At 40.4% G+C, this 26,963-nt stretch overlaps 1 protein-coding gene across 7 annotated transcripts in view; it reads left to right on the top strand.

Annotated features, from left to right (window-relative positions):
• Positions 1–26,709, top strand: part of XRCC4 (X-ray repair cross complementing 4) — a 101,662-nt gene extending 74,953 nt beyond the window's left edge. For all 7 annotated transcript variants that reach the window (XR_014013078.1, XM_081213466.1, XM_081213467.1 and 4 more), the window contains one exon: positions 24,731–26,709. Coding sequence is in view for 6 of the 7 variants with exons in the window: in XM_081213466.1 (XP_081069592.1) it covers positions 24,731–24,839 (109 nt within the window). In the remaining variant the exon portion in view is untranslated. The remainder of the gene's footprint in view (positions 1–24,730) is intronic.
• Positions 26,710–26,963: the final 254 nt, after the last annotated feature.

Below are 26,963 nucleotides of genomic sequence, written 5' to 3'. Positions count from 1 at the left end.
CTGATGGAGTCTCTCCCCTCACAGTTCTTCCTCCAGGAACAGCTCCCTTATGAGGACTCCTAGGGCCAGAGGGTGGGGCAAGGCAGGTGGAAGGAGGGAGACCAAGAAAGCAACTTCTTTATTAAACATGTCATTTTTTTTATTGACAGCAGTGTTAAAGAGGGAAGCAGGGGAAGCTTGCCCCCCACAAAACCCTAAAACACAGACAAGTGAAGGGTGCTAAAGAACAGATTCCAATAGTGTAGATATAAATCCATGCTATTGCAAACAAAAATGTGCATTAGTGATAGAGGTTAAGATTTTCTAGACACGTAGAGGGATGGTAAAAGTAACACACTGAGGTTCATTCTGTTCTGAATGTTTACTCTTTAGAAAAAAAGTAGACTTGGCACACTTAGCATGGTGCAGATCAAATAACAGACTAAGGAGAAAATACTGTTAATGTTAATGCTCTGACAAGAGGTATATTTGTCCTTCAGAATTTTTATTTGCTGTGGTATTATCAGCAGGCTTTTGTACATTTTCCTTGGGGGATCTTATTATTTCCTTAAGTCATAGCAAGGTCATCCATTACACAAACACACACACATATTGTCTCTCTCATACCAATTATGATACAACGGTCAGCCTCGGGAAATATAGCTTGCTAGTCTAAAGCAATGAAATGGAAGAGCCCAGTATCTCTTTAAAATGTTTATACCAAGATACAAATGAATGGGTCAGAGTAGGAGAATAGTCTGATACGTTTTGACTAAACCCTTCGAGTGTGGCTAATATGATAACTTGGGAAAGATGCAAGATAAAAATGAAAGAAGCTAGCAAAAGTGATCCATCCTGTGCGTCTGTATTTTTCTATATTTAGCTCAGAAAGAAGGATTTCAAGGGATATAGAGAACAAGGCAAATAACTAGTTTAAAAATTGGTACTGAAAATGTAATAGAGCCTTTATTGCAGATTTTCAAAATACATTAATTTACATGGGATTAGGAAATGTGTGGTTTGTACATTTATTCCATGCACTAAGTGTAAAAACAATTGTAGAGATGCTGCTTTAACTTGTAATAGTCAATCATGCTATCATTTAAACTGACCACTAAAGCAGATTGACTTAATGCAATAATTTTGGAATAATCGTTCTTGAAAACAAATGGTGTGGTTAAGAGAAGGCCATGATGGAAAAGCAAGTTTACCGAGTAGCTCAGGACAATCATTGGCTCCTTTTATGGTCTTGTGTATGCTGTTCCCTATATCTGGAATAACCTCCTGCAGCTGAAACCACCTTTCTCTACCCTTACAAATCCTACTCAAACATCATTACTTTTGAAAAACCCTTCACTGGACCACTGTAGCATCAGATGGTTTGCATTTTCTCTTGCCAGTTCATCATTGCCTGCTTTGATTCAGAATGGTGTCAGTGATTTGAAGTATGGAGCAAAGAGGAGGAACCTGTGGCTCTCCAACTCCCATCAGCCCAAGCCAGCATGGCCAGTGGTCAGGGATGCCATCATCCACTTCATGTCCTTTTTTTCAGCTCCACCACATCCACGGAGCTGTCACAATTACATACTACTAGAAGTCATGTTAGCTTAAGTTTCTTTCAACGTTTGTGTTCAGGCTTGAAAAGGAAGCTTGTCAATGAATGTCCTAAATATAAAACTTGCAAATCTATGAAAAGTAGAATTAAAATAATAAAATATTTAATATTTATTTGCTATGAACTGTAAAATATTCTGCATGAGTTTATATCGCTGGATTTTCGTATCTATTTTTTTTTTACCCTCTGCAGAAATGCTAGCTGCTAAATATGTATTTCAAGCGTAAACAATATGTTTGTGTTTCAACAGGATAAATCTTTAAAACGACAGACCTTAGAATTTATAGCATTACTTTGCATTAAATCGCCACTCTATGAGATTAATATGCTACTTTAATTACAAAAAATGAAAAGTTCTTAAAATTCCACGGTAAGGACAGTTTCTTTAGTTTTTATGACCATCTTCATTGTGGCAGAAATGACATGGATTTAGTAAGTGCTTTTAGGAATCTCCATGTGGAAAATACTGCAGTTGCCATGACAGAATCAAACAATACAGTGCATTTTAATGACATCCTCTGCATAGAATGTAGTATCTCAGTAAAGCGTAAAACCATAAATGTCACATTTTCCCTTCACAAACAATTGGGAATCAATAAATCTTTACTGAAAATGAAACACAGCACCCTTAGTGGTGAAAGAAAAGTGCGGCATACTAACGATACAGCAGCATAAAACTATTATATGGCTAACATATTTCTGGCAGTGGGTATTTCCCACTGGGCTTTTAAAGTAATATCTCCCTCTCTGCCCCCCTCCTCCATTTTGTTTACAATGTTGTAGAACTGATGGCATGCATTAAGCATGTTTTAACCCCCCACTTTCTAACATAGACAGAAGCCACCAGATAAAATGTTAAGGCCTCTGTTTTGAATACATTGCCCATTTGGGGTAAGAGGTCATTCATAAAGCATTCCTGTTTGATAGGTATTTTTTTGTAGAAAACTGAGCTTATTTGGTGATGAGCTAATACAGGAATTGAGAACCTCAGGCCCTGGTCTGGATTCCTGGGCTACAGAGCAGTGTGTGTGTGTGTGTGCGCGCGCGCGCGCGCGTAGATTGATATAAAAGTAAAGTAGTAAGGTCAGTGTTGTTACACTTAACTTCATACTAGTGCTGTTACACCTGCCGTACACATATTGTTGATGTATCAAGAACAAATAATTGCACCTTAGCATTTATAGTTATGTATTGATATATGCTTTTGTGACTATAAACTAGGTATTATCCAGGGCCCTGAAAACCAAGGCTGGCTATTAAAAAATTGTGTGAGAAGTCTACCCATACTATGTTGGTTATTTTATTTTTTGTAGCTATTCTTCCAGGGCAGGTTAAAAAATATTGCCATTAAAATAAGTACAATCTATTTCAAAATTGGAAATTAAAATCTCAAAAGCAGGTAACAGAATAGCAAAACAAGCAGAGAGCAATGCACAGCAATGCCAGAGGAGTGAAGGCATATCCTCAACCAAAGGCCTGGTTAAAGAGATGCATCTTGAACAATCATCAAAAAGCATACAGTGATGAAGCATACAAGACACACCTCATAAGAGTGCATTCCACAATCTGGGGGGCCATCACAAGAAAGCCCCTCTCACATGCCATGAGCCCGTCAACTACAGATAGTTGGCAGCGCTACCAACCTTTTAATAACAGTTCCACACGTTATGCAACAGCAGACCCATTATACAGTAGGAGCTATAGCCTATCCAGCTGCTGGGAAATGGTTTGCAAACATTTTGTTTGAAGGGGAAATGTAAATCATCTCATGTACACACTAGAAATGTGAGAATTATCCAATAAGCACGGCTGTAGTCGGCTATCAGGTTCAGACAGGCTATTGCATACTGGGGACAGCTGCCTGCTTGAGTCTTCCACTCTCTATCCCCCATTTTATTAGATGCCTTATATGCTCCCAACCTGCTGCATTGCATTGATAAGCTTGGCCCATAGCACTGGTGAGTTCAGAATCCCATGAAACCCCATTTGTTTAGCACCCAATTTGCAGAACCAGAATTACTGTGGATCCCCAACATCCTCTGGGCAATCTAAATGTTGAGATGAATTTATCTCAGTTAAAATGAAGTAGATGGTGTGCTGGATTCACAGCATTCATTCCCAGTTTTAGGACTCTCTTTTCTTTTTTAAAACCAAATGGAAACATTTTGGCTAACCTAGGCAGCCTTGCTCGTTTCACATCTAATTGAAAAGAAAACATCTGCTAGCTAAGAAAAGAAAAATGACAACACAGGAGATTCTGATCACATAATTGTCTATGTCTATAGACAATTGTCTATACCTTGCTTAGCTCTCAAATAGGAATCAGTGGCTTCTGATTCCTACAGAATCACTATGCCATTCTGGTATTTCATTGGAAAACATAAGTAGCCAGACTCACTATGAAGGGGGTAATGGCAGAGCTAGGAGGCTTCCTCAAGCATCTGATTTTGGATGTCATGAAAGTAGCAATTTAATTTGTTGTTCTATTTTTACTGCCAGGAGAAGGCAGTTGTGAGATATTATGTCTTGGTTATTGTTCTCCTTAACTGGGAAGTGTAGGGAGAAGGTGCCATTTACTTTCCACTTCCATCATCAAAAAGTCTTAGGCCAGCCATGGGAAGGAGATAGCCCAATTTACTCCTCCCTACCAGTTCCATTTGGCTTCCCCACCTTCCCATCTTGTCCCCTCCAGACTTCTCCACCTCCAGTATCCCTTCTATGTAAGCCATGGGTGGAGCATCTATGGCCCTCCAGATATTGTTGGGCTGCAAACTCCCATCAGCCTCAACCAGAGGGACCCTCCAGAGGGCCGGGGGACCCTCCGGAGCAGCATGGAAGGTGTCACAGGGAGAATCTGAGGGATGTGCCTTGTCTCCTCTTACAATGCCTCAACTGGATCTGATGCTGTTCTGCCAGGAGGATGGCAGCACTGGATCTCACCCTGTGTTTTGAAGCCAGAAAGACATGCCATCAGCCAGTGAGCTACACATGTGCTTACACCATGTCGATTTATCAGAGCGTTGGCAGGGAAAAAATGTAATGGGAAGAAACACTGTTTTGTAATGAACAGCATCTCCTAATAACTTTTCAGCACATCTAGCTGTAAACAGCATTGCTGCTTCAGGATGTATGGCAGCGTGCCGAAAATGAAACTGCTTTTTTTTTTTAATGTGTAACAGCAAAATTTAGAAATCTATCCAAGTTTGCTAAGGTCATCTGCATGAGATGCCTACCACACACTAACCATGATCCTTGACTGGATGCTGTGCCAGCACAGAAATCACTCAAATCATCTATGGTACACAAAGTCCAGGGTGACTTTGTGGGTGGAACAGAAAAAGACCAGGAGTGACTTGGGATGCTTTTGCCTCCAGCACAAGAGACTGGGAGTTGCTATGGGCTTGTTACATTTCCTCCTTAGCAGCTGGTGACCTCACAAATGTTCCTACCTTGTTCTTTCATGCCTTATGTATAAGATAAAAAGGTTTATAAGTGCAGCTATTTACTGAAGTCTGCTGATGTCATTTTTTGAACAGATTGTTTCAATGCACAAACAATGAACCAAGTGTTGTATAATGGTGAATTAATGTTCAGTTTTTGGCTCTCGTCTCCCTGTAAAGCCTGTTAATTTCAAATAATTTGTGTGTGTTTTTACTTGTACTAAAGGGTAGAAAGTGCTGAAGTGGGGGGAGAATCATTATTAGATTTTGGCCCCTTCCCATTTATACCGACTGAATGGTAGCAATTTTGAAAGTATTTCAATATGTTCTTTGATATTCAAATTGATCTTTACATCATATGTTATTAGAGACACTGCTGCCACTTCTGTACTTAAAGGTTTATTAGCACGTTGGAACTCATTTTCCAAAATGTATTATTATTGGCTGTGAAAAACCTCTTTGTATTAGGTTCTAGCACATGCCATATTTGACTGAGGAGCAAATCTTTCTTGAAAGAATGCTGATGGGGGAGAAATTAGGCAATTAAAATGAATAGAGCTGTAAAACAATCCAGTCTCACATACGAGTTCCCTTGCTTTTTGTTTCTGTAGCTTAAAAGGGGGATAAAATAGAACCAATTACGCTGCTAGAATTTGTATGAGAGAGAGAGAGTGCTCCAAATTTCACTACGCTGAAAATAAAATAAAACCAGTCTATAAGAATGATTTCTACCCTGTTAGCCCACAAAGTTAAGTAAGTTGCAAATTATAGGCTGTTGTAAATCATGCCCCAATATGACTTTGGGTAGGAAGTGATTTGGAAGTGTCAAGCAGAGTCCAAATTGATGATTCTCGTGGTGGGAGAGGGCTTCCCTCTCCCCCAGAATGTCTGGAAGAGCAGAGATGAACCCTCAACCTCACATACCACATCCGACCACTCCAGGTCCAAAACCCCTAGGAGCTACTAATGACAGAGACACACTGTCAGAGGCAAAGAACAGTTAAACAAGTAAGGTGTACAGGACAGTGAAAAACAGGAGGACAATGTGGACTTCCCTTAGGAGGCCCTTGGCTAACTTCCAGAACACAGCACCCACCCCTGCACTGGATATGACCAGCTTCTGGCAGAGGAGGTGGGCACTGCCTGGAGGAACCACAGGATGTCCACCATTTCCCTAAATGTGGGGCCCCTCCCACTGTCCCTGCACTAGTCAAGAAACACCCTCCATGTGGAGCCATACGAACGTATTTGTGGAACTCTTCCTGGAAACCAGGAGCATAGCCAGGACATTGTCTGACACGCCAAGCTGCTTCAGCCAGAGCCACTCAGCCACCAGGCTATCAGATGGAATAGTTCTGGGCCTGGGTGAACAAACAGTACCTGAAGAAGAAGGTCCCTCCCATGAGGCAGACACAAGGGATGCCCTGGAGAGATGGAGGAGCTCCAGGAACCAAAACCTGCATGGTCACTAGGGTGTTCTCAGAACTACTTCCTCCCTCAGCAGTCAGACTCTGTGCAAGACCTTGGGCAACAGGAACCGGGGTGGGAATGCATAGGCCTGAAGGTCAGTTCTCCATCAACACAACTATATGCCCATCTAGCTCAGTACTGCCTACACTGACTGGCAGCAGCTCTATGGGTTTTCAGGTAGGAGCAAGGCAGATGCTTTTCCACTGAGCTACGGCCTCTCAAACTGCTCAGCAAGACAGCATTCCTACCTAAGCTCTACAAGATGATTGTGTCCATGCAAGACACCATATGGGAATCCCTTGCAGACGACGTCAGTGCTTGGAGACAGACTGATGATGTATCCACAGCAGTGACCAGAGGAGGAATGATCGCTGGGAGAAGCGCAGAAAGAATAACCTGTAGCAGCAAAACTGGATGCCCTCATCTGCCCCACCTGCAATAAAGCATGTCTCTTCTGTATCAGGCTTTGCTGCCACAGTTGTAACTTTCCAACCGTTTGACTTTACCTCCGAAGGTAAAGTCTTCCAGTGTCTCCCGAGACTGGTGGATGCAAACAACAGCAATTATCCTGGGAGACTGGATTTGTATGTTAAGATTAGTTTTGGAATCAAAAGTATATATATATTTCTAGCCATTCATACTCACCTTCAAAGGAGTTCGGGTCTTCCCAGGCCAATCCTATACATTTTAATCAATGGTCTTAAGCATACTTGTCCCTGAATTCTTTTTCTTTTCTTTAACATAGTTATGGATTGCCTTTGTGCTCACAAGGGTTATATACAATAATTAAAACAACTATACAAATCAAAATACAAAGCCATACATCAGAATTTAAAGCCCACTGAAAGCCAAGTAAAACTAAACTGCTTTTATGGCCTGCCTAAGGCTAGGCTAGGATGGTGGCCAACCTATCTGCCTTGGGGAGGAAATTCCACAATTGGGGCACTCCTTACAGGAAAGGCCTTGTCCTAAATACCTACCAACGTAGTCTGTCTTGAAGGTGAGGCATAGATTGCTAATTTCGGATAGGTTTATATTTACAGGCTGTATATAATAACTACCATTCTGTATGAGATAAATGCTTTCCTTTGGACCGGATACTCAATTGTATGTTGTTTGTTTGTTTTGGAGGAATGATCAATTGGTTGCCAAACAACTGGAATTCAGACTGTGAGTGATTTTCATATTTAGAGAATGAATACATAAATCGGTGGCTTCTTTTTCATAACCATAAAATAAATGTGAGAGCTTCTTGAGGTAACAGGCAATAAACACGCCCCACCCTCGTTCAAAAGAGACAATGACAAATTCTCATTCAGCAAATTTCAGCTGCTAAAGATTCAGCATGTCTGTCCCAGCAGTCAACCACTTGCTGTTTCCTAGGGCATCCTTCAGAATCATAGTAATTAGTTGATCAGTGGCATGTGCCTGCAGGGTCACCATCAGCTAGCTTTTGACACTTTAGTGTTTCATTCCTCCCTCTCATTTTAGATGAGCCGTGGTGTCATTAGCATAAATTTACTATCTAAGAGTAAAGCTTTTTATTCTTCCAGAGAGATATAACATAAAAGCTCTCTCCATTTTTTTCGGATTGTATTATAATATGCAAATCTCTGCTGCATGCTTATGCTGCTACTGTGGTGTCCTCACCCAAAATGTACAGCGAACAAAGAAAGCATCCCCCCAAATAGAAATGCACAAATTTATTTGGTAACAGACAAAATCACTAATGTATTAAATTGCAGCCACTATTTCCGAGTACAAAATACATTCTTTTTCTTCTTTTTCTTTTTTTATATAAAAAAGATAAGCATCAGAAAATGGTAAATGGGAATGCACTGAAACCGTACACAGGTGCAGGATCTGATTTGTGTGATAGATAAATAAATAACAATCCTCACAGTGTGTATGACCATGAGGTATAGCCAGTGAAAACTCAGTGACTGCATTCAGATATAAAAGCAATACATTGTTTGCTATTATGAACATAAGCAACCCCGGGCTAGTGTACTCCCTCCTCTCCTCCTTCCATATGTAAGGGGTAGAGATCAAGTACTTTCCTGGATTGCTGTAAACAATGGTTTCCCATTGCATCTGAATACACCCAATAGGAAGCTATATATAGGCTTATATTAGTTTATGCGTGAACATGCATATTTAATTCTATGATACATGGTCTTCCTGTGTAATAATACTTTTTGAAACCTATTTATTAGCTTCATGGTGTGGATTCTATTAATATATCACAAGGATCAAACTTTCCATACAGTTTGAATGTCTGTATTCTTACTGATTTTCTCACTATAGTCGTTACACCCACACCCACCTACCCATAATTATTAAAAGTTTTCAGTGAAAAAATAACATGAAATAAAATGAATAATGTGCTTTCCCCTGAGCTTCCAGGCAAATGCCATTGAACGTTGTCTTACATGTTCACCATCCTTTGTTTAGTTATATATAATTGGAGTTTTTTGTCTGTTGCTAGTATTTGGTCTGATTTCTATTTTATGGGGTGCTTTCTGCTCTGTGGTTTGGACTTCTGAGCTGTCCTCCTACTTTGAGTTTTACAGACCAGAAATGTCTGAATGTCTTTATCCTTTCTTAATTCCCCGAGGGAAATTAAACTGCTTCTATGTGCGGCATAGCAACAGAAGTCTACACAGACAGCTAAATAATACGCAGTTTGGTGCTTGGTATAATTGTGCATTGAGTTCAATCAGTATTTTGTTTATGAATTAACTCCTTGCCATGATGCTTTCATACAATGAAGTGAAAGGAAAATGCTGGGTGGGGAGGGGTGTGTTGCTGTGGGACAGAGCACAGGCTATGCATGCAAAACGTTCTGGGTCCTGAGCTAGATCAGGATCTTGCAACTTTCTTTCCATAGCTACCGTAGTTTGCTGTTGCCCTTGGGAGGGTGTGATGAACCTCAGCCATCTTCTCAGTCTTGCAGCTGCAGAGTTGTGTGCTAATTGTCTCTTCACCATTGCCTCCTCCATTGCGATTGTCTCTTCACCATTGCCTCCTCCACCGTTTCAAAGTTGGGAAGAAGGCTAAGGTCCCTTTGGCTGCTGGAGCAAATTCCATGGTGTTGGGGCAAACTGAAAAGCCCTTGCTATCCTTTCTAGTTTCAGACATGGGGAGGGGAGTGGGTAATTGTTCATGAGCTTCCAGTGATGACAAGTGCAAGGATTCTGGCAGTTGCAACCAAGGTGAGCCAGAATGTTTGATACCGGACATTCATAACTGGAATGGTTATTTGTCTAAAAAAAAAAAAAAAAGCAGCTGTAAAGAGAATTGGATTTGAACTGTAGCGGCCATTTCCTTGACTTAACAGCACCCCCAAGTTTCTGTAAGTTGGAAAATGTGAAGTACCCATATTAGATCAAGGTAATTGGTATTCTTTAACAAATTTGTAGAATCCAAATATTTGCCTATGCCTTGACCACTTTATGATATATGTGGTTGACCACCATATGTTAACTATTCATTTGTAACTGTTGGTTAAATTCGACATTTATTTTTCTTCTGTCTCAGCAAAGGCATTAGGATCTTTGTATGGCTTTCACAAACATAGTGAAGGTTCATAATATTCATAATGATATTTCATATCATCAGATTAGTTAAAACATTTTCATCTCCTTCAGCTGCAAAATCATTTGCAAAAGTGCCTCAATCTATGAGGCGCACAGTTTAATCAGCATATTTGATTTCCAGAGAGTGTTAGCATAAAGGTTTTGGATTTACATTTACACATTATTTTTAAAAGAATCTTTTAAGAAAACCTATTGTCTGCTTATTTGGCTTATTCCTTTGGAAATGTTGAATTGCAGAGTGGAACTTGGTTTAAATTGTTCCAGACATTGAAAATAGTGTTCTAACGTGAAAGCATCTTAAAAGGAAGAAGTTTTGTTCCAGCAAAAATACAGCAGTAAATTATCCTCCTCAGACCATTTTGGTTTCCCTGGGATTTTGTTCCCACCATTGTGAGATGAGTAAGCAATAGACATTAAATTGTATGGCCTGTAATTCGTGTTGTCCCAAAGCCATAGCACAAGCAAGCCTGCCTTTCAGCCAAGGCAAAATAACCGATTAGGCAAGACATTCTGAATCCCTGGACTGGGTCTTCCTGCTGGGTCTTCACAAGCTTTGGCATATCTCCATATTGGAAAAGCTAGAATTTCTGACTCAGCTGCTTGTGCATCATCAGGAACAACGTTAGTAAAGAGCAAAGACAAGAAGATTGAGGACTTAATGTGGCCAAAGAAACACAAACACCAGGAAATGTAAAATCTGGGAATTTCCAGGTAACTGTACACAAGCAGTTCATAACAGACCAACTGTTGCTGCTGTACTAGTCTCAGGGAATAGGGAGCACACAAAGTGCTGAGAGTTGGGGTAGTTGGTGTTTTTTTTGCTGGTCCACCGCCTGTCGGTAGTGAAATTTTTTTCCCTTTACCTAGCAAAGACCTAAGTATTCTTCTAACTTGCCTGATGAAGAGTTCTGCCTTCCTTAGAAAGTTGCGTATTTCTACAAAGTAAATAGCTTTTTACCTATTTTATCTCTCTAAATGCAGTGAGAAATATTTCATTCCTGGCAGTCTTTCAGTTCCTCAGTAACCTGAAGATTTGGTTTGTGCTTAGTCTGCGGAGAGATGGGTTGTCAGAGCATCCCTAATCTCAGAATAGCAATCACAGTTTGGAGGGTGATATTTTTGTTCTGTGATGGCTCAAATAATGAAAGGAAGCACAGAAAATACAATTACGTTGCACCAGGAGATGAGAGGATTCTGCACTTGGACCCCGTGGGTTATCATAATGTTTTTACAGGAAAGTTTACATGGCTGAGCAGCACAAAGAATTTTGTTTTAAAGAAATAGCTCATAGAGGTTTTTCATTTCCCATAGTACTATACTAGGCAAGGCTTGATCTGCCAATTTGAAGTCGGCCCCTGTCACAAGAATGAGACTGAAAACTTAGCTTTATCCCTGAGTTGTTGCATTTTGAATGCCTTACTGAGATCTACCTTTATAAAAGCTTAGATTTGTGTTTTAAATGCTAGGTTGAATGTCATTCTTGAAGAAGGAAAGGGGGGGGGGGAAAGATACCCATACATTTTCTTCCCCATTAACAGAACCATCTTTGCTGGATATAGAGTAAACAGTTCGCAAAGCCTCAGGGTTTCAGCTATGCAGAGATTTGTTAACTTGAATCAGTCAAGCAAGACAGGTACCTAAGAGGGGGTCTGATGCTCCTATGTTCGTTGATTTAATCAGAGTTAGTTTGGTTCATTATTCTCATATCGATTTAATTCTTGCTCTTGCTCTTGTATTGATCCCAACTGTGTACATAAGGGACATTTAGACAACAGTTATTGTCTTTTATTCAGTAAAGAATCAGTCAAGAAAACATGACAGCAAACTATTAAATTAAGCATATTCTCCAAGGAGTGCTGCCTAGAGGCAGCATCTGAAAACAGACAAAAGCCTTTCCCACTTTCTTTGACTTTCCGCCCTGCAAATATTTTGTATAGATGATACTGGCATTGACCCCGGAGGTTACACATGAACAAAGCTAAAGCCATACTTACATTAAATTAACACTGCATGGTAGCTCTCTCTGCCTGGCAAGCCATTTGTCTGCAGCAACCTGCCATGTAGTATTGTGCAGTAATGCTAGGTTTCCCCAGGTGGCCAGTTGGCAAAGACTAAAGACTAAGGTTCATGTTTGCATGGAACAATCTGCATGTGCAGTTGTATGCAGACTGGCTCAATGTGCATCTCCAAGGAACATGCATGGTTACACTGAATATTATAAATGTGCAAAAACAGCAAACACAGCATCAGTTACAACATTAAAAATGAATAGTATACATCAGGGATGTCCAACCAGTCAACTGTGATCGACAGGTCGATCCCCGGGTGATAGTGGTCGACCGCCGTCTACGCAGGCTCACTTCCCTTTGTGGGGGAAAAAGAGCAAATGCCTACCTGGATCATCCCAAAGGTCCATCTAGTCCAGCCTCCTGTTCTCACAGTGGCCAACAAAATGCCTAATGGAAGCCCACCATCAGGCATTTGTGTTCTCCAGCAGCTGATAATTAGAGGCAAACTACCTCTGGTCCTGGAAGTAATACATAGCCAGTACGACTAGGAGCCATTTTTCTCTGAATGTGACTGAAAAGGGGTGCATCTCAGACCCCTGTTTCCCAACCTTTTGTTTACACTCATTTGCCCACCATGGATCAGATGTCCGAAAAGGGCTCGTATTTGTTCTGCAAATACATTTAAATAGATACATGATCTTCTGGTAGATTTTGTTGGTGGTTGTCATAATACTCAAGATAAGCTGTTGTAGAACAGGTGGTCTTCCTTTGCATGAATGCAGGTTTGGCACTGTGCTTCTATAGCCATCTTCCTGTTCTACCTCTCTGTGATATCAAAATTTGCAATATAGCTGCTTCTAGAACATTTGTCACATGCATCTCCAATCAGAAGATCTGCATGGCTAGAAATCCTAAGTAGGCTTGTCTGTCATAGATTTAAGGAATACAGCTGTCTCCTATCTAGAAGAGACTACGTTTAGCCATTGCTGTCTGCTGGCAACTGCTTCTCGATTCATTTCCTTAAACCTCTTGTCTACCAAACACATTACTCTTTTGTTGCTGTTTTGGCTACTACGAATGATTTAGAGGAGAGGAGAGGAAGAATTGCGGCCAATTTCACCAGCCAATACTATTGATGGTAGTTTTATGAAAGTTCCCCTGTACTTGGTATAATGGACTGATTGATTATGATTTGTACACATCTCTTCTTTGCTCCAATGGATAGATGTGAAAAATAGTTTTGAATGCATATTTTAACACTTTTTAATGTTAAAGTTGTGTTTACTTCTCTGTTTACTGCTGCTGATTCTCCAATCCTCATAACAACCTGATTTGCACATAAAACTAAGTCAAGATATCACTTGGCATGAACATGTGGATTCCTGGAGAGAAAAGTGAGGCCACCTGGTCCCTCCCACAGTCCTCCTGCTACTGCAAACTAAGCCATGGTTTGGATTAGCATACTCTTTGAACCTGGGCTCATGGTTTGTCTCACTTCAGAAAAATCATGAGCTGTAAACAAGATGTGTAATTTGTTTACAGCTTGTGGTTTGTCTGGAGGAGACAAATCAAAAGCTGAAGTTTGGACAATGTGCTATGCCAAACCATGGCTTAGCTCACAGTAGCACAGCAGGAGGAGGACAGAACTGGACTGCAGGAAGAGCGGAGCAGCCAAAATTTCCTCTCCGAGAGCCCATGGTTTGGTTTAGTTTTACATGCAAACTGAGTCAATATGTATGTCTTATTGCAGGATGTAAATGAATACCTCCATGAGTGGTGAATATCCAAAGTGAATGTGCTTCCTGATATCCTCCCCGCCCCCCACCGATCCTTACAGAATAATAATTTCTGTAACGTTCTCCTGCAGAAATAGTACTGCAGCAACAAAAGAAATTATGCATGAAGTATCCCAGGTTTTGTGGCAGATGGGGGAAAATAATATAGACCACCTAAATTCAGTGCCTTAAGAGCAAGCCTTTAGACTAATTGTGACATGCTAGTCATCCAGGAAGTAAATAATTATTACAATTAGGATCAACATGTTGGCATTCCAGATTCCTTCCAGCAAAATTGTAAACATAGTAATAACCTGTCTTGAGAACTGGGTGCCTTGAATTTATTAGTAATTTTAACCCACATAAATCTGTATTCTATATGCCACCGCAAAACTTCATAGGAACATGCTAAAAGTTCTTAAATGCCTCTCACTGAATCAACACACATACCCTGAATCCCTGAATACTGAGTTCAGCAGTGAGAGTTACATGGACTTTATATCAGACTCATTCCCCGTATGCTTTAGAGGACATAGCTGGATTAGTGAAATCCCTGGATATAATTAGTCCCTATTATTAATATGCTAGTTCTTGTGAACCACCTCCTGGTGATGAAGTTTGATTGGGTTTTTCAGACCAGTGCTTTTTATGAGCTAATATTTGATTCAGTTGCTGAAAGTAGACTGTCGTGATCCCTACAGAACTATTGTAATGCACACCACTCAGTAGTGCTATTTACTCAAAACTTGTCTCATGGTTATGAATTTAATGACGTGATTCCAAAGATTGTGTAAAAAGCCCAGCCACAGGATCATAATAGTCTGGGAGAGCCAGCACTCTCACAGATCAAGGAATCTATTGCCTTTAAGGAATGCCTACGTAGAAGCTTCCATGTTCTCAGTTTGGAGCTTAAGAGCATAACTTAGAATTGCAGGAATCAGTGTCAATAATAAAAAGTTCCATGATGTATGGAATGTTGCAGACTCCCACCTGCCTCTGACCCCACCAATATCCTTGTGCGCAGATGAAAAACCAGTTCAGGGCTATTGCAGGTGCATTGCAACACATCCCATTCTGATTCCATATGCCATACATGGCATTAACTGTACATGGGCCCTCAAGTTTTTATGGCAAGAATTGCTCTATAAGTCTGCAAAAAGGAACCTAGTTTTTCATGTTATCTCCTTGGTTTGTTTCCGACATTTATAAAACTCCAATATGTAGTACAGTAGTACCTTGGTTCTCAAACTTAATCCATTCTGGGAGTCTGTTTGACTCCTGAAACCATTTGAAAACCAAGGCGCAGCTTCCGATTGGCTGCAAGAGCTTCCTGTACTCAAGCAGAAGCTGCGTTGGATGTTCGGCTTCCAAAAAACGTTCACAAACTTGAATACTTACTTCTGGGTTTGCCGCATTCGGGAGCCGATTTGTTCGGGAGCCAAGCTTTTTGACAACCAAGGTACCACTGTAAATTGTCACCACTTGCAGGAATAGGCAAAGCATTGTGAAGGAGCCTCAAGGTTGTGCCTTTGGTCTGATAGCAGGAGCTTTACAAAGCATCAGAATGCTCTCAACCTTTTATCAGGGTGGGTTTCTCACTTGGAGTTCTCTGTGGTTCTGTAATTGCCAACTTCACGCAACCTGCCTCCAGCCTTACCCTTCTCTGTGGGATCTGGCATCAGACCGGAACATGACTCTTACATAGACCCTTTTGTGTAATTGGAAATTCTGTGTGAAGGTGTGCTGCCTTCTGTTAAATGCAAGCAGGGCCAGTGGGAATCTGATGTTGCAAAAAATAAAACCCTTTTGTAGCTTGTAATTGTATTATATTTGCATACTTCAATTATAAATATATAAAATTATAACAAATGTAGTGATAGTGTGGTCTCCAAAGTAAGAACATCACTATTGTTCAGTATTAAATGCCCCAAATTCAGCAAGATTATAGAAGCCAGTGCACTTTTGTGTGTCTAAGCTTAATCATCTCCCGTAAAGATCCCAAAAATAGTTTTGCTATTTCCCCAAAATTAGCTTTTGAGCGATCACACGTGCCAGGTACTTATTTCTGCAGATGTATGCAGTAGCACACAAATAGAGAGATAAGTTCTGTCACATGAGAAGCAAACAGCACTACAGTGGTACCTCGGGTTACATACGCTTCAGGTTACATTCGCTTCAGGTTACAGACTCCGCTAACCCAGAAATAGTACCTCGGGTTGAGAACTTTGCTTCAGGATAAGAACAGAAATCGTACTCCAGCGGCAGCAGGAGGCCCCATTAGCTAAAGTGGTGCTTCAGGTTAAGAACAGTTTCAGGTTAAGTATGGACCTCCGGAACGAATTAAGTACTTAACCTGAGGTACCATTGTGCTCAGATGACAACAAAAGTGCAACACTGAAAATGTTGTGCTAATGTTCTGGTTTGTGATGGAGATGCAGAGATATTCCATGCCATAACAACAGCTATCAAACAGAAGATAATCTTTTTTTAAAAGGAAAGACATATGGAAAACTGTTACATATGAATTTATCCTCAGAAAAAGTTCTTCTCATTGATTTTAAATATATGTCTGTACTTAATGTTAATGGGATAATAATCATATCATTACTTAGATTCTGCTCTTTGCGTTTGTTACAATTACCTTTCTTGTAATTAGAGTTCTAAAAATCTGTAGGGAGTAAAATTTGTTAATTTCTGCCATTTCTGTCTTGATTTTTTAAAAAACGCTAAATGATTTCAGTCTGTGAACTATGCCATGTTTTCAAATCTCATATTTTTCAGCATATATATTGAATTCCAGCTTTGCAATGTAAATAGTGGCGCACACACCTAGTTAATGAAAGACAGCAGATGAAAGCTTTCCCTGTGATGCTGAACCATAAACATACAATTGCTGTTTATCCTTTGGAAGGGGAAAGCGAAAGCCTCAAGTGAGAAACTGATGCCTGACAAATGTCTGCCAGCCATTCTTCCTGTTCCCCTGTCCAGAGCTGGGGAGCAGGGGGAGAAAGATTAGGGAGTTGAAACTTGCACTGGCTTTCAGAGAAGAATAACCCAAGAGAGATGGGACATTAGTGCTTCCCAGGTTCATCTGGGTAACACTGTGTTATTTTACATGGGTTGCATCTGGTCTACATATGCCCTGTGTGTTATTTATTTATCAATCTTTCCATTGATATGCTGACTTTCTGTGAGAAACAGACTTAAAGACAGCTTATAGTGATTCAGCAATAAAAGTCAAAATAAAACAATAAAGTCTCTCCAGTGTGAAAGAAAGAAAGAAAGAAAGAAAGAAAGAAAGAAAGAAAGAAAGAAAGAAAGAATTTCAATTAACACCTCACTTCTCTTTATACCAGTCTCATTAATTTGCTTTGTACTGCAGTCCTGAACATGCATTTGCTTCAAAATCAGTAGGGTTGGTAAATACCATTTAGGAGTAATGCATGCTTTAGCCTTGCAAAGGGCTCCCATCACTTTTGCGGGTCGATCAGTCCAACTTCCTGCCAAGAATGCCGCTATGAATTCTTCATAAACTTGCAAAGTGTAAATTATTTAACTTGGAAGCAGGTTTCCTGTCTGCAAACAAAGGAAGAACTGACAGCGGAATGCTCTCTGAATTGCAACTAGACTGGTACTTCATTCCTTGGTGTATATTAACATCCAGAGAAGACTCACCTCTGCTCTGTCTGTCCTTTCTGTCCAGCTATGGAATTAATTATCTCTTGGTAGAGTGATGGCACCCAGCTCTAGAATCATTGTTTGATCCTGAAATATTTAAATTCATTCATCCAGAGAGCTGAACCTTTGTCAGTTTCACAGACCTCATCAATGAACTCGTACAGACAGGTGTCCAAAACATCGGAAGGACAAAACACACAGGCATGAAAAGGGTCCTCACTTCTATCACACTTCAAAGATGGAATAAATTTAATTTTTTTTTTTTTAAAAAATGTCCAGTAGCACCTTAGAGACCAACTAAGTTTGTTCTAGGTATAAGCTTTCGTGTGCATGCACACTTCTTCAGATACTTCAAAGATGAATATTAACTCAGTTTCCCCTGCCTCTTGGCTTTATGTGGCTAAGAATCCTGCCAAACAGGTATTTATTCTGCCAATTATGGTCTGCATGCTTTTTTTGATGCTACCAACAACTGAGACTGCCAATAGCTACCTACTGTGTAGCTATTAGCCTTTTGATTTTTTAGCCTTTTGATTTCATCTCTAGCTAAAAAATAGATGAAAGCTGTTCGATCATTGTGATTGCAGCACAAATCCATTTCATGACCTGGCTAGAATAATTCTATATAGAATTGTAGGATAGTAGGGGGAAATGCTCATTTGGGGAGAGAAAAGAGAGAGAGAAGCTACCTGAACTTGTCTGATATGAATGAGGATACACAGGTGATGAACCAGAGGCTCCTGGAAAGCTAGAAAGTTGGGAGCATAATCAATTCACCTTTAAAAAAAAATAAATGTTACATTTTTAGAAGCCAAATTAAATCTTACTTTGTTGAAGCAAACAGGTAAGACTGATTACGTCCACTTAAATTAAATTACCACAGTATCTGAATCACTGCAAGTTCTTAATGGTGCTATCTGTTGAGAGCCACTTGTGAAACCAACAAACTCCTCTCATTCAAATGCATGGGATTTGAACATTACATTTTAGCATTTCCTATGTAGAAGGAGTTTGGGGCTATATCCAGGATTCAATATTTTTACTTGGCCTTTGAGAGCCAGGAGAAGGTGAGGCACCTGAGACATCGCTGTCTCAGGTGCCTCAGCTTTAGAGTGAACGAGTCTCGACCGTTTCAGCGCAACCACCAGATAGAAGGCATTTGTATACTAAACGGAGGTCTTGGACTTTCTAGTGTGGTCTTTATGAACTAACCACCTCAGCTACTTTGATGGTGGGGTTTAATGTAAAGGTGAAGTTTTTTGAAGACGATATCTGCCCTCCCTCAAACATTTGTTCCCCCAATTCAGCAAGATAAACATTCTAGACTGAGAGGTGACAGATCAATAGTGGCTGCTGGGTGTATTCAAGAAGGCATTCCATAGTGATGTATCTAAATAAGAAATCATGAACGGAATGACCAACATTATTGAGTTTGCTCAAGATTATTAGCTGCTGCAGGGTTGCTGGAAGGGAGAAAGTATTGAGCACCAACACATCATTGTAAATATAATTTAAAAAGAAAAAGTAGAAAATATTGCAATATTGGTGGATAGTTTATGTTGTATTGGGTTTGTAAAAACTCTTGTCTAAAATGCTAGGCAAACCCAAACGTTTGTGCTGTGTATATACTTTTTTGTGGTTTTGACTAAGTAATCAGATCCCTTTCCCCCCTCCCTACTGAGACAGTGGCTGTAAAACGATTTCTCAGTCTAGATGTGTGGTCTAGTTCCTTTATGCAGGAATGAGCTTAAGTGTAAATGAACCACAGGAATGTATGTCTCTTGTTAACTCACCTCAGGCTTGTGAATTTTTTTTAATGGTATATGGATTTAATTCTCAAAACTTGAATTATTGACAAGCAGGCAGAAATGTATTTTGACTACATATAATAATTATATATCACTTTGTTAATTCTCCTAATGTAATAATATTAAACTGAATATACTTGTTGCCACCGCTTATTTTTACAATATTAAATTTAGTTTAAGAAAAGAAATAGATCTTTATTAAGATGGGTTCATTCTGTCCAGTATGTATTTGTGAGTTAAATTATTTTATAAATCAATAGCTATCATTCTTTAAATGATCCAGCCAAGCTATATCCAAGCAGATCACAGTTAATTCTGTAAAAACAAAAACACTAGCCTCAATTTTAAATGTAATTTAACAATTGAAAGCAGCAAATGGTGAGCATCGTGAAGCCTTCAGTCTGGAACATGCACATATGATTTGTTGAATTAGTGCCTTTAGATCTTTTTTTCAGATGCCAATTGTATTTATGATAAAGGCAGGTGCAGTATTTACTTCTGCCAAACGCTTATGCTGGGTAATGAGTGCTGAATTCCTTCTGGACCATTCAGTTGCCCAGTTTCTTTGAAAATGTCTTTCTAAAATGCACGATTAAGTAAACTCTTCCCTCCTGCCGTATTCCCACACTTCCCTCCTTCCCAGACCATCACATGCATTTAAAAAGCTCCTCTCTCCTAGTCATGTGACAAAGTTAGAAGTGGGGGGTGGCAGAGGCAGATTTAGAGCAGCACAATCAGTTCTGCCGCACTGGGCGCTGAGCCTAGAGGGTGCTGCAGGGTACTGCAACTATGACATAGTGAATTGAGCAAAATGGAAGATGAGAAGCAGGGATTGCCGAATTTTTGCCTTGCACAGGGTGCAGCTGAAATTTGAAAGACTGAAGTCCACCCCTGGGATAGCGGGCAACCAACTGCCTAGTTAAATCTTTGTGGGTCTTGATTCCTGTGTTGAGGTTTGCATTATTCAGCAATGTAATTTTTATCTTTTTTATAAGAAAATCAAAATAATTGTGCTCTTTTTGTTCTTTTGTTTCATTCCATGTCTGGTCACAAAGTATTGCTCACAGAGAGATGTGCAGGAAGCCACAAAGTTTTTGTTGTTAAGGCACTCCTACAAGACTGTTTCTAGGGGTCTGTTGGGTCTTGAGAACTTCATGATTGTGCAGGGCCTGAGCTTAGTCCACAAAAGCCAAGTTTAAGGAAACATCTCAACCATACTGAGTGAGAGACCAGCCAGCCTCTGCTGTTATATACCCAGGGAATTTCCTCCCTCCCTCCCATTTCATCTGGGTTATAGTGTTTCTATCTCGTGCCCTACCAATAGCTCCTCATCCCCTTTGTGCACAGGATTTCATCCAGATTTTGCTTGGCTTAAAAATGATCATGATTTTGAAGAAGCAAAACATCTCAATAACAAAAATTAAACTGGATGGATAATTTCAACTTGGCCATAGCCAACAAGGTGCTCTCCAGATGTTGTGGATTACAGCAGTCATCTTCTCTGACCATTGGCTAGCTGGGGCTGATGAGAGTTGGGGTCCAACAACTGCTAGATGCTACCAGGTTGACTTAAGCAGCTAAGTAATATCATGATAGGGACACGGGTGGCACTGTGGGTTAAACCACAGAGCCTAGGACTTGCCGATCAGAAAGTCGGCGGTTCAAATCCCCACGACGGGGTGAGCTCCCGTTGCTCGGTCCCAGCTCCTGCCAACCTAGCAGTTCGAAAGCAGGTCAAACTGCAAGTAGATAAATAGGCACCGCTCCGGCGGGAAGGTACGGCGTTTCCGTGTGCTGCTCTGGTTCACCAGAAGAGGCTTAGTCATGCTGGCCACATGACCCAGAAGCCGTATGCCGGCTCCCTCAGCCAGTAAAGCGAGATGAGCACCGCAACCCCAGAGTCGGCCACGACTGGACCTAATGTTCAGGGGTCCCTTTACTAACGTCATGATGTAATGAAGGGATGTCTATCTTCCTGACTACATTACCATCCAGTACAATGGTAATGAGTATTTTACCCCACCCCTCCCATAGAAGAAACCACTACCATGAATATGTTGCTCTGCACAGTGATAGGAGGTGAAGGAACTCCCATAGTATCTGAAAACATGACATAGAAATTCTCACCCTGGGAGACACAAAGTTTAGTGGGAAACATGTTAGTTCCCCATCATTTTCATACAGGGGAGTGATTAACTAATGATAAATTTATATAGAGCATAGAGCATAACCAAATCCAAGTAGTTTTCCAGTGTAGTTGTTAGAATTTCTAGGAAAACATTTCCTAATACGTGAACCATGCTACAATATACCCCACACTGGGAATTTAAGAACAAAGCCCCAGTAAATATGTCAGCACAGCCTAGGACATGATGGATGTGCCAGCACTGGCAAAAAACCAAGCATCCTACACTTATGTAGATCTTATATAAAGTCTTGGCAAATTCAGCCTCCAATCTGAATTTTTCTTTTTTCAAAAGGAAAAGGGCAAAGTGTTTATTCCCTGTATTATTAACAATAGCACATGTCACTTTGGATATAGATGTTAACATGTAACTGAGTTTTAGGTAAACATTCCAAGAGCTTTGAAATATTTAATTTGTTGTCAGAATTCTGAAATTTGTGTGGCTGTAGGAGCATTTAAGTTGCATTATCTGTCGTATCACCTCATCATTAGGATAGGCACTCAATCACACTAAATAGTTAGTGGGTGCTTTGCTTTGTCTGTTCAGATGTCTCACATCTGCTTTTTCAGGTTTGTGTGGCTCGTTCTCAGCTGAGAAAACAAATACTTATCAGTGCTCTTACCTGCCCTTCAATTTGTGGTTCAGCTCTCTGTATTAGTCACACAACTCATAAACAGAGTTGATGTTTCACATTTGAGGGTGCTAAACTGTGGTGAAGTTAGAATTCTTTTTTCATTACATTATTATCCTGCTTTTTCTCCAAGGAGATGAACATAGTGTGTGTACTTCTTTTCCTTTGTTTTATCCTCACAACAACCTTAGGTTAGACTGAGAGATAGCCCAGTGTCACCCAGTGAGGTTTATAGGTGAGAATGGATTTCAACCTGGGACTCCCCAAGCAGACATATTCTCAAGTTCTGGCACACTCCCAAAGCAGACTTTCTTCATCTGTGGTGGGAATGTTCAAAACATCACTGGACAAACCACGGTGGGACTATAATATCCTTGATTTGGGGATGTATTTTAAAGTTTTGGTTCCCTGGCAATCCTGCTAAATGTCATAGAGTTCACAAGGCTCCTTTAACTAATGTGGTGGTGGCGGCAGCACAAACTGTATGAGCCAGAGAGCAGAGATTCCATTGCTTACTGTGTGTTTAAGAAAACGCTTTGTGTATTGTAACAGTGTGAGGAAAAGAGCAATGCCTCTTCATGCCCTTCTGTCCATGCCCCTGGTATCTGTGCATCTGTGCTTCACAATCAAGATATAAGATGGAAGCCCCTGTGCACTTAGTATGAGGATACGAGGGTCTCTTTACAGTGGTACCTCGGGTTACATACGCTTCAGGTTACATACGCTTCATGTTACAGTCTCTGCTAACCCAGAAATAGTGCTTCAGGTTAAGAACTTTGCTTCAGGAACAGAAATCGTGCTCTGGTGGCACGGCAGCAGCAGGAGGCCCCATTAGCTAAAGTGGTGCTTCAGGTTAAGAACAGTTTCAGGTTAAGTATGGACCTCTGGAACGAATTAAGTACTTAACCCAAGGTACCACTGTATTTCTTACTTTTGTAACATTTACAGTGGTGCCTCGCAAGACGAAAATAATTTGTTCCGCGAGTCTTTTCGTCTTGCGATGTTTTTCGTCTTGCGAAGCACGGTCCGTTGCAACTGCGCCTCAAGCGGCTTTAAGAAAAAAGCGCAAGACGTTTTCATCTTGCGAAGCAAGCCCATAGGGAAATTTGTCTAGCGAAGCAACGCAAAACCGAAAAACCCTTTCATCTAGCGAGTTTTTCATCTTGCGAGGCATTCGTCTTGCGGGGCACCACTGTATACCCTGCCTTCTGTCATGGAACCCACAGGGATATACATGTGTTTCCCTGGTGGTCTCCCATCTGAACTGGTTAGGCTCATGCCTGCTTAGCTTTGGCAAGGTGGTGACCTCCTGTCAAGGGCACCAACTATAGAGGGCTCTGGGTGCCCAAGCACCCACAAAAAATTGTTGCGGGTGCTCACCAGAGAGCCCCCGACACAACTTCCAGTGCCTCACGAAGCACCAGAAGTCAAGTCTGAAGTCTTGCGAGGTTCCAAGGCCAGGACACGGGCATGACAACATGCTGTCATGTGCACCGGGCACCCATAAACTGGGGCCCAGGTCAGCTCCCCTGCCTCTTGTTCCTTTATACCATTTGCTTCCTTGAGCTAAACAGATAGGTGCTGCTGGGGGTGTGGCTAGATGGATGCGCTGGTGTTGGGAGTGTGGCTGGCTGGCATAGTCTCATTTTACTCTCAGATCCTGGGGAGAAGTAAGAGGAGGTTGTCCAAAGAGGGCCTTATGATTGCCCACATCTCTTGGTTTGCGTGGAATACCTGGCTTATGTGATAAGTTACTTGTGTGGTACACAACAGAAGTTTGGATCATGCAATTCCTGTGCCAGCTGCTTGACTGTATCAACCTGCTAACAACTCTATGAATCAGGATTTATTACATTTCTCAGTAAACTGCAGATTTTATTTTTTAACCACTGTAATTAAAAGACAAGCAATGAAGGTAAAGAAATTGGGAATATCTAAACACATTCTTCTCAAGGATTTCAAATATGCACAACAGGCCCAAATACACTCTCTAGATTTGAAAGTTCAAATCTTTTTGCTATTTGTAAGGGTTTTTTTGTTTTGTTTTTGATATTTCAACTATTGGCAAGGCAGAAGGTAGAGCTTAAGACCTTGAAATTTAGGAATTTGCTCCTAATGTCAAAATATTAGAAAATGGCTATAAATCTCATGCGAGAAAAATGAGGGGGGAACTCCAGCCAATTTCCAGCTATGCCATGCAGTGGTAACTGAACTAAATACAGCTTAGCTGTCTTTTCCATTTACTTGCTTGCTTCTGCTTAATTCTTTATGTTGGCATCACAGGTTGGATTGGCATCTTGAGGAAAATGAGAGGGGGGATTCAAATGGAAAAGTGACAGCTAAACTACTGCAACCTGAATAATTTTCATTGCTGGCTTTACCGCAAATGAGCAAGTAGCAAATATGAGCAGAATTTCATCCTAAAAATGAATACAGTCTCCAAAGACACTAAACTTTCCTTTAAGTATCTTCACCTAACATGGTTTAAAAATAACCAACATAAATTTGTTTCACAAAGGTTCTCTGCTTTAAATCTCTAGAGCTGATTCTCCTCCAAAATCGTCAGACAAGCAGCCGTCATCGAAAGAGATGCCTTCAGAGTCAGAAAAAAACACTGGTGATCCTGAAGACCTCTTTGATGATATCTGACCAATCTGGAAGAAGACTATGACCTCACTACAAGCTGATTATGTCCAATTAATTATTTGTCTCAAAAAGAATATTTTTATCTAGAAGCGGGGGGGGGGGGCTATTTGTTCTTTCGGAGAACATTTTTAACAATGGCTTTATCTTTTTCTAATAAAGTTTTTGTGTGTGATCCCCCTAGTGGTCATCATTTGTCACTCAAGATTTCGAAGCTGGGTTTGTCTACAGTTGATTTGTGTGAGGGAAGCTGATCTTCCCTTGGGGGTTAGGGAGAAAAATTAACCAGACCACCAAAGTGGCAGCAATAAAAACAGTGAGGGGAGATTAAGACTGCAATCCCTGCAGAAAGGGATTAAAAGTCTATAACTTTTTCATAGATATCCGTAAGATATTTCCCAAATTCAAGGCTGACAAATATTTTCTAATTTGCAGCATTCTGCTATGGAATCCAATGTCCTCTCTGTCTCTCCTTGGGCGCCACTTTTTTTAAAAGTCCCAGGGTGAAGGCAGATCATCCTTAGCTCCAGTTATGCCGTGGTCTAAGGTGCTACATCTTGCTCAAGCTGCACCATTGTTTCATATTTTTATTGATGCAAACCACTTTGGGACCTACTGGCAAAAGGCGGTAAACAAAAGTCTCAAATAAATAATAAACAGAAGGGAGCATAGAACAAAACCAAATAACTTCAGCCTCCCACTATACCTCTCACATGTATCATTTCTTCTTGCGGAAGTTATTCCAGAGGGCAAGTTTTTCTATGACAACGCCTTCAGGGGCAAACAAAGTCACTTGTGAAAGAGAGCAAGAGAAGGTAGTGCAGATGAATAGGTAGGTGTTTTTGCAGGTACTGCCAGAAAACACAGAAGAAACAGGACATTATTATTTTTTTACTACAAAACACGCTTCTGGAAAACAGTGTCCGTTTCAGCCTTAATCGATGCTAGTTGCTACTGGAGCAGATGGTGCAGTTCAACTCTGGGAAGAAGAAAGAGAAATGCCAAAATTAACAAGATTATAGTTGCTATATGGAACTCCCATTTTAGCAGTCACACATTTATGATTCTCAATTCTTTTGGACCCACTGGGGTTTTTAATCTAAGTTTGTTTTGGATGGGCATCTACTAACCTTTGCTCAGAGTAGACCTATTGAAATTGTTGGCCATGGCTAATTTAGAGAACATTAATTTCACAGAGTCTACTGAAAATAAAAGTTAGTTGAATACAACCCTTTGGTTTTTTTCAGTTCGACATTTGCTGCCACATTTTATAGCACTGCAAATTCAACAATAGTTCAGCTTGCTTAAGGCATACAAGACTAAACAAAGAAGAAGAAGAAACAAAAAAAAAATGAAAATAGGACACTGAATCCGTTATGGAAATAAGAAATATGGATGAAAAACACTGCTCTTTCTATAAACAGTGTGCAAAGCTGAAAAGGGATAAGAAGGATTAGAGTGTATGTTATGAAAAGATAGGTAGATTGTAACCAGGTGCTCCCTACTGTAGATGCTTTCCAATGTATAACCATATTTAATTAGGAAATAATGGGAAAACCCACTTTTACTTTTTACTCATACTCTTTGGACATGTGTTGGCTGCAACTCCATACGTTTGCCCATCCTGGAATCTCAAATGGGTTGGATCTTGAGGAAATTAGTCATAGATTATAGTTGTGACTAACTTCCTCTGCATCCAACTCAACTTTTTCCTTGGGATTGTAGCCATACCTTCTTTTTAAAAATGCTTTATGTGTAAACATCTGCTCAGCTATATACAGTTTTCATGAGTTTTTATCAATGCCTCTACCGTTAAATGCGAAATGTACAGAGATTACATGCATCATCTTCAAACCATTAAAAACTATTTTTTATAGCCAGTGGTGGAGAGTTTGACTTTGGGCTAGAAAATTATGGGTTTGTTTTAGTGCCAAAGCAAAATGCACTTCCATGGATTTGTAATCCCATTCACAGGATATGAAAATGAAGTGGGGAGAGATATTTTTCAAGATTACTTTTGTCAGCAACAATGAGGGCAGGTTTCAGTTTTTGTTGTTTCTTGTACTGACCAGACACCATTTCCTCCCCCAAAGTGGCCTAGCAAAGGCAGTAGTAAAATTCCCAATCATT

The sequence above is a fragment of the Podarcis bocagei genome, assembly GCF_964188305.1.
Source record: "Podarcis bocagei genome assembly, chromosome: 11".
In the NCBI taxonomy this organism is placed as follows: Eukaryota; Metazoa; Chordata; class Lepidosauria; order Squamata; family Lacertidae; genus Podarcis; species Podarcis bocagei.
Note: the sequence above shows the minus strand (reverse complement) of the source record. Positions and strands in the feature narration are given on the sequence as shown.